The following is a 13382-nucleotide window of genomic DNA, read 5'->3' as shown; positions in this document are numbered from 1 at the left end:
TATTAATTATTGTGTATTTACTATATTTTCTGCAATTTATAAAAATATTTTTGCTTTTAATATTTAACAAATTTAAAATGTTAAAAATTATACAAATGCGAGATCACTGGAAATTTATTAAACGTTTTAATGATATTATATTATTTTATATAAGTATAAAATAAAAATTTATTTTTTTAAATAAAATACTTTATAGCAATAGTTTATAAGAAATACTCTGTAAAATCCGTCTACTTAAGCAAATTATTTGAAAAACTTTACATCCTTTAGATATAGATATTGGTCGTTTCAGTAGAAAATCTGAGGCCGCTTGATGGAAATTTCGACATTTGAATTCCCGCCTTGCCATTTGAATAACTTTAATTTTGTTCTCTATGGTATAAGTGAGGTGACTTCCAATTTAGCTTTCTTTTTCGGGCTTATTAATTTAAATATTTTTTAGTTCATTGTTCGTCGTTTGATCTTCATTGTTTGATCATTAAAATTATTTGTTCGATCGTTGTTTATTTATTATTAATTAAACAATTACTTGTCATAAAGTTAGCCCCCCATACTATTGATTTTCATTTTTCACTTCCTTAATTAATGTATTTTAAGGAATTATTGATGGTTCGTTTATTATTGGCAATTGTTGGGTTATAAACATTTCACATTAATTAATTTTTTTTTTTTTTCATTAATTTAATTGCAGGCGCTTTTCCTCTTTTGTTGCGCATGCGCGCGTTGTCTATATTATGTCATCTGCAATATTTAAATGATAAGCGCGGGTTTATTGATATCATTATGTAGAATTATATTTGAAAATTTATTTCTTGTCAGGTGGCAGCACTCGAATTCAGCGTCAAGCATCATCATGAAAATACACCTTAGGTCTATAAAATTTGAATTATAAATATATAAGATATAACGTGGAGTTCACTCCATCGCAAAGGCCAAAAACACACAGACCCATGCTAATTCGACCCCATTACAAAATCATAAGTTCCTACTATGATAAAATACATTAATAATAATTTGTAGTAGATCAATAACAACATTACCACAATGTAATTTTCGATCAAACCATGCTGGCAACACTGCAGAATGCATAATATCGCTTAGTATTATAAGTCTATGGAAATATGTACATGATGGTACATTATTAACTGACGTGTCATAATATAAGAAGCAAGATTATAAACAGATAAAATTGAAAAAGTTTTCTTTAGTTTCATTCATTCTGAATGAAAATAAAAGAAGTGCAATGAAGTTACTAGTCTTGAGTGCAATTTTGTCGATATTCTTATCATTATTCCTTTTATCAGATGGACAAACTCGTAAAAATGTAAATATTTTTATGCAAACATTACCGGTATTCTTTATAATTATTAATTTATGTTATTTTTCAGGGTTTGTCACTCGCAGAGCGAGTACAACAATTAACAGAGATGACGAGTAAGAAAGCCGTCTTACGTTTCAATGGAAATAAATATCGAGATTTTGTTAAAGGTGCACCAAGAAACTATTCTGTGGTGATTATGTTTACAGCAATGGCACCTAGTCGACAATGTCAAATATGCAGACATGCGAGTGATGAATTTACAATTGTGGCAAATTCTTTTCGATATTCACAAACATATTCGAATAAATTATTCTTTGCAGTTGTAGATTTTGATGATGGATCTGACGTATTTTTGACGGTAAATTACTTAATTACTAAACCAATTATTTTATAGAAGGTTTTGTCTGATTTCCCTCCCGCTAATTAATTATGCTTATTCCTATAAAAGTTAGCTAGACAAGCTTGTAGATTTGATGGTTAAATTTGTTTAACTCTGGAAGAGAAAATTTATGTATAATTTGCATGTATACACATTGCCTCGCTGTATGAGATTATGGAAATCTTAAATTCATAAATGACCCGTTAAAGTGTACTTACATATTTTTTTTCTTGCACAGGGAATCTTTCTTGCAATAATTAAACATATACTCGAATTAATAAACCCGAAAATGTTAAAAGCCTTAATGAAGATGTTTAGTATCTTTAAGATAGAAGCCCTTATTCTGAAATGGTCGCGAAAAGAAATTATTTACCTTTTCTTTTCAGTATATACAACAGAATTCTAAGTTTATTTGTGTATGACACTCATTTAGCACGTTTTACCCGAATTTTGATTAACCTCATATCGTGAAAGTTTTATGAGATACTAAAAATTGTCACATACAATTTAACTCGTTTAACATAAACGTGCCAATAACTGTGAAATTTACAAAAAGTTTTTAAAAAATATGATAGTGTAAGCTAAATAAAGGAGCTTACAGAATTGTTTAACGTGGTTGTCTAAAGTCTTTTCATTTTATGCCGTTTCAAATGAGGTTTAACAAGGTAGCGGATGCGATTTGAAATTTTAAAGTTGGGGTGCTACCAGGAGTGTAGAGATTAAACCTAAAATTCTTTGTGTACCATTTTTGAACTTTCTCTCGATATCTAAATCGACGTGCTTTCACTCAAAAAAATAATCACATTAGGTCAAGAGTTATTAGGGGTGGATACTTTTGAAATTTTATTAGGGATGGACACTGTATATAAAATATAATTGAACTCGACGAGGAATGTGGGGCGGTATAGAAAAATCAATGATGGGAGGTGATTGTTAATCCAGATTGACTGTAGTTGTTATTTCTGGATTATAGTTGCGGAGCTCGAGTTACATATTACATAATTATTATGACTTCTAAAGAAACGAATACAATTATTTGTAATAAACAGGCAAACGAATTTTTTGGTATACACTCAAAGACAAAATTAATCGTCCATTTTACAGTGATTTTGAGCATATACTAGCATATACTAGATTTTAGAAAAGTTATCGTTTGCACTTTTTCCAATTAACATCGAGTTAAAATACCGAAAGACATTTAAACAGGATTGATTGAAGTTGTCAAAGTACACCCTCCGTTCGCTATACGATTAGTGATCGTCTAACAGAAAGATAAATGACTAGATATTGGTTAAGACATGGGCAATTTTGAAAAATTCAAATATTTAGAAAATTTTTTCTTTGTCTACAAAAAATTTTCCTTCCAAGATTTCGAAACTAGACTTTTCAAGCTTTAATATGTTTTTTCTTCTTGATATACTCATTATTAATGAAGTTCTAGCCTATTAAAAAATCACTAAAAAACTTGCAAATGCAAAGGTGGGCTGTTAGTTCTGCCTTTGAGTGTATAATAAGGTTTTATAATTTATTTATTTCCTTTTTTCAGTTAAAAATAAACACGGCACCAGTATTTATTCATTTTCCACCAAAAGGTAAACCAAAGGTACATGATACGATGGATATCCAACGTTTTGGATTCTCTGCTGATGCAATAGCAAAATGGATCAATGAACGTACAGATATACAAATACGTGTATTCCGTCCACCAAATTATTCTGGAACAGTTGCATTGTTAATGTTATTTGCAATGGTTGGAGGATTTTTATATTTGAGACGCAATAATTTAGAATTTTTATACAACAAACGATTATGGGGTACTGGCGCAGTATGTTTTTGTTTTATGATGGTATCAGGACAAATGTGGAATCATATCCGTGGACCACCATTTGTACATAAAACACCAAATGGTGCAATTGCTTATATTCATGGTTCAGCACAAGGTCAATTTGTTTTGGAAACGTATATAGTTATGGTTTTAAGTATCCTTTTTAAAATTTGAATTTTTAAATAATGAATGTTTTGAAGATAGATTTTGATTGATAGCTTTTGAGGGTATGAGAGCTCAATATTGAAAATAAAACAGGTTCTCATACGATGCAGCCCTAGCGATCTACAAAATTAACGTACTCATTTATTATAAGCTTTACCAAAAATCGTAAATATCTGTAAATGTTTGGCTTAAAATGATAAATTGTACTAAAATTTATTTCTACAAATTTGCTAATAAGCAAAAATTTTTACTAATATCAAATGAAAAATTTTGTGTGCCTCCTTAAATCTTTCCATGTTACGTTAAAAATTTGATGATATAGAGTTTTCACACCTTTTGTACGACTAAAAATTGTAAAAAATGTATATGTCAAATTAAAAATTGTTCAAAAGAGCAACATGAATAGAAAGAATCCCAGTAAAATAGATAAAGAGACCAGTTATTCCTATTCTTCTCAATTAGAAAAACAAAAAACGGATCTTCATCAATTTTAAGCTTGTACAATTTTTCGGAAAGACTTTTCATAGACTAAAAATTTGTTAAACTAACGATATATTTATCAATTGCATAATATGCTAACGGGCATCTAGTCTACAACTCAAAATAATTGGCTTCAAATCTAAATGATTATGAATAGTAATATAATCTTACCTTCATCTTACCTTTAATAATGTCTTACGTATAAAAATAAAAATATATAAACAAACTTTGAAACTGCAATCGAAAGAGTAAAATGAAAAATATCCATAAAGATAATACCATAGAGCTGTAGAGACACGGGGAACGCAATAAGTGAATTCTTGACCAGGTAGAAAGTGAGAGAAATTGTAGACATTCCTCTCTCCTTGGTTCGCAGCGATCAAACCGTTTAGCGCCGACTTTGCAGCTCTATGGTATTATCTCTATGATAAAATGATAACATCGTGTTACAAAAATACAATTCTTGACTAAATGAATAGATGCTGCCATTGTATTAGGAATGATATTAATGACTGAGGCTGCTCAACCTAAAGGTGATGTGAGAAAACGACGTATATTTGCTATTATTGGATTGATATTGGTTTCAGTATTTTTCTCATTAATTTTATCTGTGTTCCGTTCAAAAGCACAAGGGTATCCTTATAGGTAAGTCCATGATCAATATATTATAAGTAGATAATACGTCTAGAGTTTATTCTTTTAATTTACACTGAAGCAAATGTTTAGCTGACAAATGTTCACACAGGGTAAGGAATAATAAACCAACAATTTTTAAATTTAAATAAAATTCAAAATTATTATTTTCTAAATTTTCTAAAAAGGCTGAATTTTCCGCACAAACATTCAGTCATTAGAATCTTAATTTAATGCAGTTTTAGGGCCACTTTTTTAACACAGAGATTATGCCCCTTTAACTTTACACTCCATAATTACAACAGAGGTATCTTACTAGTTTTGTACACATTTGCATTGGCTCTGATTAAGATAACTTCTATCATGACTTTTTTGATTTCTATGTTTCCGTTTAAAAGCCTTGGCACAGACGTCAGAAATGATAAATTGCAAAAAGAATTTAATAATTTAATATAAAATGTACTATGACCACGATAATAGAAAGCAACACACTACCCTGGTGGAAAAAATATTTGAAAAATGAATAAGTCATAATAAGTCTTAGGAAACTCTGAAAAAGTCTTAGAAACTTTAAAAAAGTATTAAGAACTATGAATTAGACTAGTCCGAAAACGTTGAGAAATTCAAAGTTCCTAAGACTTTTTCAGAATTTCTTATTCTTTCCTCAAATATTTTTTCCACCAGGTTAATCTAAGAAAATAAAAGAAACAAATGAAAACAAACAATAAATGAGTTTTATTTGTTTCAGCTTCTTATTTAAGTAAAATTATTCCACAACAATATCAGAAGAGAAGAGAATAAAGTAATTTATTTGAATAAAGTAAATAATTGTTTCTTGTTTTTGTTTTGTACTTGTACAATTAATAAAATAAATAAAAACTAAATTAGTTTTTTTGGTTGTTATAAATTTAATTTTTTTATAAGTTTAATATTTAATAAGTTTATATGATAAATTGCCAAAAATGATCACTTGTAATTAGTTTCTCTAAAAATTATTTCTGTTAAGAGAAAAATCGAACAAAAATTATCTATATTTTGCATTACTCTGTTAAAGCTTGGGTTTAACGCAGAGCTTGATATAGTTTAAGATTCAACTCATATATGTAATATATGAGATAAATAAATATATGCATGTAAAATTTCAACTTGAACTTTTATATATAGTTTGTGATAATATCTCCGTTTTCTGTAATAGTGTCCCATTTTTGAACGCAATGGCAAAAAGTCCAGAACCCAACCAACTTCTCTATAGTCGACCAACTCAACCTAACAAACTAGTAATTCAAACAATACAGAGTTATCAAAAAATAAAATAAGAAACGTTCAAGAAAACAAAAATGAAATAGATGTTAAAAGTATATTATAGCGCATAGACATGAATTTACATAATTTAAAATCATTAATGATTTTAGATAATTTTTGACTTTGAGCCCGCTTTTCGAGTCTATTACATTGCACGTCAAGAATAAATGGAAAATGAAATAGTCCACATCTAAATTTCGATATTCCTATAAAGACCTGTGTAACACATATTGGTTGATTCTTATTTACTTTGATGCTCTAAATTTTTGACAAACAATACCCTTGTTGCTACAAAATATTCGCAAGTGATGAAGCCGAGAGAGCTATAATTCTCACAGTCTAAATAATCCTTTTCCTTTATTACCAAATCTTGCATAAGCATGCTAGAGTCCCTGCAGCTTAGATGATCTATACAGGGTATCTCAGGAGGAAGAGATGTCCTTTCATCAGATACAAAATAAAATTCTAAGACGAAAAGTCCTCTTCCATTTTTAGATCCGATGCACTTACACCCGCCCCTTTACATACACATCGCAGTTTCTTGCTATCCCCTCGACTGTCTTGCCGCTGTAGCGCGCTTCTGATTGGCTGCATATTTTAATTAATAGCTAATTATCCGTGCATCGAATCAAAAAATGGAAGAGGCCTTTTCGTTTTAGAATTTTATTTTCCACCTGATGCAATAAGGGCGTCCGTTACTCCTTAGACACCCTGTATACTTGATACATATATTCGTCAAAATATGCGAAATATTTCCCATTTTCAAAAAACGCAAATTATTTTTTATATTAGTAATTTTTATTTCAGAAAACATCAATTGTATTTCAAATCTTTAAATTGTACTAATACCATACTAATAATTTCTCTGAAATAAAACTAATAAATATAATCTACCAATGATACTTTCTGAAATAAAGCGGGCGAATCTGAAATACAATTGATATTTTCTGAAATAAGATTTACTAATAAATGTGGAAAAGGGAAGAAAGTACTGTTGTCTCATAGATACAGAGTAATAAAATTGTGTACCGATGCAACCAGTAAATAAATAACAAAAATATCGATGAAGTTGAGAGGGTATGAATAAATATATAAATCAACAATCAATTTTTAAATAAAATTAAAACTGTTTTTGATATAATTAAAATTGTACACCAATGTACATAATATATACATAATAAATTTATACAACTAATTCGTGCAAAATAATTTAAAAATCATAAAATTTGTCAAGTATATTGTTGACTAGGCGGTGAAAATACTGTTATTTAAAAAAAATTTTAATATACAGAATGAAGTATCTGGAAATAAATTATTACTTTGCACCTGGACGTATTAAATTTATTTTAAAATTAATATGTTTCTATTTATATCATAATAATATTACCACGATTATATACTTTACGAGCTCGTTTCGATTTTAAAATTAAAATTTACCTTCTCACAATAATATTTATCATATTGAGTCGGTTGTTATTTCTCCATAATCTAAATGATGTTAATATTGAAATAAAGTGTCCTTAAAGAATTTTGAAAATTATTTTTATTTCTTAAATTATGACAATGGTTTCAAAGTCATGACTTTCTCTTTTTTTATTGCTTAACTATATTTATTTGTAAGCTTTTTCACTTGTTCATATTAAATTCTAAACCTATAATTTTATATAATGTTATAATATACCCTATTTCATTTTACATTTTTTACAATTTATCTAATGATTAATTATGTCTTCGAAACCATATTTGTAATTGGTGAGTAACATCAATAATTTACAAAATTCTTAAACATCTTTTTTCAAAAATTATTCAGAATTAACTGTATAATTTATAGCCTAATATTTAAGTGATGTAATGACACATTTTGGAAAGTTAAAGCTTATTTTTTTAAGTACATTATTGTACGACAAACTCACAGTATTACGTCGTTAATTTACGTTTATACAATGTAAACTGATGACATCGTACTGTGACGTTATTTTGAAGTTCTTAATTAACAAACGTATCAAAAAAACATAAAAATTTAGCATTAAAAAAAGTTTTTATGATGCAAAGTCGCAATGTCCTTAGAAAATAATACAGCTACGCTACGCTGAATATCATATTGTTTGGTTTGGATAGATGAACTTTCTTATAACAGATGGTCTCCATGTTCTCCACTGCTTTATTGGTATGTTGATACGTATTTTGAATATCCTACAATGGTGGCAATATTTACAACCATGATACTTTATCGTACTACAAAAATACGCTAACATTAATATGCGGCATTAAATATTTAAGTAAAAACGCTCAAATATTTAGATGATGACGTTTAACAAATATACCGCCACTGTATGATTATAAACATGGATAAGATATCTCTTATTGTGCATAGTTTTAGCGATACTAGAAATGAAACTGCATTAATGAACTGCACTATTGCGAACTAAAATGAGGGCATGGTCTAAAAATTTAGAAGACGTAATTTAATTATATTATGGTAAAGTTACAAACCAAAATCAATGTTGAGATTCCATATACATAATATACTAAATAATTAACAATATAAATCTTTAAAAATATGAGCACATTTGTAGCTACTGTGGGACATAAACTTCTATAGGACGTTTGATAAACAACGCTATCTTGCTTATGAAACTATGATCGAGGAACAGATTTTTTAAATTAATTTAATTAAAAATCATGCTTTGTAAAAAAATATATTGTCTAGGTTACCTATGCTTGTTGCTTACCCTCAAGTTTTTGTTTTACTGTGGTTTAAGTTCCAAACACCAAAGGTCGCCGCCTTAATGGTTACTTTTTTTGTTTATATGACAAAGTGCACATAAGTCGTAAAACGTATGATAATAGTGAGTTTTTTTCCTTTTGTTTAGTAGTTGCTTCAACTATGGAAGCAGCCAATAGACACTTATTGATATCACTGCATTTACTAACTTTTTACTAACCTACAATGTAGCTGTTAATGCCGTTTGGTAGTTTACCTTTTCATAAAAAGACAACCGGCTTAACATTTACAATCAGTTACTATTCATAAAATTGAATTTACGATATGATACAATAAGCATTAATTCTGGATTTAAATTCAGAAGAAAAGTTAAAATCTTTAAATAAAAACGATTTGCTTATAAATGTTAATCTCTTTTTGCTTAATAGCTTTTTGTTCTGTGACTATGAAGCTTAAGGCCTTGAATGCTTTCCTTTACATCTCACATACTTCATTTCTGTATTATAAACCTCCAGATGGCAATACTGACGTACAAACATACATTCCCTTTATTATAAATTTTCATTTCGTTGACCTTACTCTCAACACCTGACATAAGCTATATAAACGTGGTAAAGTTGGGTTTATACTAGTTATAGAACTTTAATATACTGGAATAGTAAAACATTCTTTATTTACGTCTGTGAGATAAAAACTACTTTTTTCACTCTTTTTGTGTGCGAAAAATGGTTCATTACCGCACTCAGTGTGGTAATGAACACTTGTCTTTTCATTAACACACTCATTTTCAACCAATCAAATTAGCTTATAAATCAGTTACATTATTTTCAACCAGACAAATTGACCAAATTTCTGTCAAAATCTAAACTAATAACAAGTTACTATAGTAACTTTTTAATGTTATATTTTTCTCAATAGCTCGTGACAAATTTTAAATTATAATTATCGTTTATTTTCACATTTTAGAGCCGCAGATAAAGTTTTGTACGTTATACGTGTGACAACGCATTATTAACGTATTTTTGCGATTGGCCAACTCGTGTTACGCACTTGTTGTGCAAATTAAATGCATGCGTACATTAATAATGCTCTTATCCCACTTGTATCGTAAATAACTATTATAAATCTGACCAAAATTGAAAGATATAACGATAAGTGTTCACTCATAAAACACGCAGGCAACTTATTATGATGAATGAAGGCAGAAAATGTATTTACTCTTGTAATTACCGCATTTACGAACTTTAATAATAAGAGATAGTGCACATTATAAAATTGTAATTGATCTTTAACTAGCATGAAAAAATCTGAGAAATTAACTTCAAATTAGAAGTTTGCCACACAAATAGGCAGACCCATTGTTTATTTAGTCGAAGCAATCCTATTCATTTTCTTTATATCAATTTTATTAATTTTATTTTAGTATTCTTCTACGCCTGTCCAATTAATTCATCAAGCTTATTGGAATTGATTATGATCATAAGATGTGGAACTTTTTTGAAAAAGTTTAGTAGTTCATCACTATATAATGGATGTACTAAAATATTTCATTTTCCCTTCCATTTTATAATAAGAGCCGCTCCTCCCGAAACATTTTTGTTCAAAAAAAAGCATTTAATCCAAATGTACCTTTTACTAGTACAGGCTACAGCTATCGACCAGCACTCTATAGGATGTAATCCAATTCGATGAAACTTTTATAATTTGCATTATCTCTTATAAGTACTTCGGTAAATCACAAATATCATACGATAATTTGGTCTGTGACTTGTACGGTCTCGACGATTTATACGATGTTTTTTTGTTCTTAAATATTCACCTTTTTTCAATACGATGTATTTTATTTTTATGAAACTTTTAGTTTTTCGGATAATGATTCTATTCAAATTGTTTATGTTTGGGATAGACAAATCTTCTAGTATATAAAAGCTCTATATTAAAAATATATCGATATTTAAATAGATAGGCATTAAATAATTTAAGAGTTTTCAGACATTTCGTTCTGTATCTAAATTTTGAATCCTCTTTTAGATTTTATATTCTTATTATTTACAAACATTGCTATATCTCATAATGAAAATGAAGAATCTGGGAGTATAGCTCATAATTTTAATTTCGTTATATTTTATTTATTTATGTTTTTTTTTAGTAAAACAGCGCTGAAAATAATTGAATAAATTAAGTAATTAAATAAATTAATTAAGTACAGAACACTTATTTCCAAATAAAAATTAACAAAATAGCATAAAGACTATAATAAGAACATTTAAAATTGAAATAGGAACTATATTTTCATTATAAAATTAAGGTGTTTTTTTTATTATTTTCACTCTATATTCCTTTTTAAAAAGCATTCCAAAAACATTTATTAGATTGTAATTATTTATATTTATTTTTTATCATATAGAAGTTAAATACTGTAGAATTTTACCTTTGTTCAATTAAACCAAACTTGACGTCTTTTAAAAAAAGATGGCCATTATTTTTTTTTACTGATTGTCTTTATTAATATACAAATTTACATTTAACTTCGACATACGTTTTTTTTTTTACACTTTAAAAATAATCAGTTCCATTTGTTCGTTTTTTTCTCGGTAAATTTCTACTGTATAATAGTAATTATTAGGCCTGTTATTTTTTTAATACACATATTTTATATACTAACATCAAACGCGAACTCAGTGTAACAAAATAGTTGTCGAAAAATATTCATAAAATAGTCCTATACACTAAAATAGCAATTTTTAAATTAATAATTTTGTACACTTGTTTATCAATGAGAGAGGGGGAATATTTCGTGGACAATCTGTGGTTGTTTATTGGTCTTTTGAATTGAAAAATTTAGAAAATCTATGGAGGAGCTTGGAAAAAAATAAAAGAGCTGGTATTCAAAACTTTATAAGCACTTATAAATATTCCAATGAGCCCATCCTGAATAAAAGTACTTTATTGGCGAGACATTACAAACAAAAATTTATCAGGAAGATAAGGGTAATCGGAATCATATTAAGGACTAAATTAAAGTTCTCATTCTGCTGAAGTTTAAACAATTTCCATTGCTTTATGGTGTCAAATTTCCAGTAATATTTTAATACACGGCAAATTCTGCGGAGGGTAGCAATCAAGTATTGTTAGATTAAGTAACAGTTTAAAAATGTTTAAAAATATTAAGAATCATTAAAAAGCAAAGAAATTGAAAGTCGTGCGATTGACAAAAATGCAAATTTATAAGTCCCTAGTAGATAATTTCAAGGTCATGGGCTCTATTGGTTCAAAATAAACATAAATTATTTGAAATTTGATAATAATTCAACATATGCACTACAAAGTATACGAAAAAATTTTCGGCACTACTGAATTTAGAGAAAATGATTCTAAACAAGTAAAATCGAATACTAACAAAATGAACGAGCAGAATTTCTATTAATTATAACTCCCACTAGAGGAAGAACTTATAAATTTGAATGAGTCTCAAGTGCTCAAGTTCAACAGAAGAGATTAATTATTTGCCTAGCTTTTAGTCTCTCAATTTCATGAGTATTTTTGCTAATAACATTACATAACAGTCTACACGATTTTGAAGAGTAATCTTACTTTATACTCGAGGTATAATTATATACATACATTATTATTAAGTTTAATTCAGGATCTTCACTTCTTAAAAAATAATACTTGTACGAAGTATTTTCAATCCCCCTCAACGATTATTAGAGCTAGCCTCTAGTGTTTAATTTTTGAAAAATTATTATTCACAAATAAAGAAAGAGGTATGTTATCCATTTAAAGACACATTTGGAGGTCAAATATGCAATAGCCAAAACAAACTTAGTTCAAACATATTAAACATTTTGTTCCAAAAGGAAAAAGGAACAAAAAGAAGGCCGATTTTAAATGTAGCAACTATTTTATGAACATTTTCAACATTTTTTTTTTCAAAATGGCTATAAATATTCTGTACGAAGAATCATGAAAAACAAAAGACACATATATTTCGTACCACAATTATTATTGTTTTAAATTCTATAGAAAGAATGATTTCTTTTTTTTTATAATAATAATTATTATTTATTTAAATAACATTGCAACAATCTGCCCTATTGTTTTAATTTGTGCTAAATGTAATTGTGTATGTTTTTCATGTTAAACATACATTTTCGTATTTTGATATTTTTTTGACTTAATACAAATTTCTTGATTTGTTTTGTTTTTATTTTTTTGTTTTTAATATTAAGTACGGAAATAATTTTTTTTGCAATTGTTTTATTGCTTATAGAAATATAATTATAATTTCTTTTCATTAATGTGTGCCATCTTGAAATCTGGTATCAAGATTAATACGTAACAATTATGTCATTATATAATATGTTTACTAAAATTGACAAGATTCGCGGATCCTCAAAATAAATAGTTCATTTATCATACACTTTTCAGAGTTTACTTCAAATGTCAAATATAATTCAGAAGATAATTATCATATTATAATAGACACGCTTCATACGAAAGGCTACTCAAATCTGCAACACTCAGGAACTTAAGAATTGAATTAAGTCTA

At 27.9% G+C, this 13382-nt stretch overlaps 1 protein-coding gene across 1 annotated transcript; it reads left to right on the top strand.

Annotated features, from left to right (window-relative positions):
• Positions 1-1139: 1139 nt before the first annotated feature.
• LOC123292150 (tumor suppressor candidate 3) lies at positions 1140-5710 on the top strand. Its single transcript, XM_044872708.1, has 5 exons — positions 1140-1324; positions 1389-1679; positions 3247-3679; positions 4650-4815; positions 5552-5710. Exons 1-5 carry the CDS (start codon positions 1244-1246, stop codon positions 5565-5567), a joined length of 987 nt encoding a protein of 328 aa, XP_044728643.1. The 5' UTR covers positions 1140-1243; the 3' UTR covers positions 5568-5710.
• The last annotated feature ends 7672 nt before the right edge of the window (positions 5711-13382 follow it).

Source organism: Chrysoperla carnea, chromosome 2 (assembly GCF_905475395.1).
Source record: "Chrysoperla carnea chromosome 2, inChrCarn1.1, whole genome shotgun sequence".
Taxonomy (NCBI): domain Eukaryota; kingdom Metazoa; phylum Arthropoda; class Insecta; order Neuroptera; family Chrysopidae; genus Chrysoperla; species Chrysoperla carnea.
Note: the sequence above shows the minus strand (reverse complement) of the source record. Positions and strands in the feature narration are given on the sequence as shown.

Coding starts and splice junctions, on each gene's coding strand:
- LOC123292150 (XM_044872708.1), top strand. CDS start 1,244: ATGAAGTTACTAGTCTTGAGTGCAATTTTGTCGATATTCTTATCATTA. Junction 1,325..1,388: donor ATGGACAAACTCGTAAAAAT/GTAAATATTTTT, acceptor GTTATTTTTCAG/GGTTTGTCACTCGCAGAGCG. Junction 3,680..4,649: donor GTATATAGTTATGGTTTTAA/GTATCCTTTTTA, acceptor CTAAATGAATAG/ATGCTGCCATTGTATTAGGA.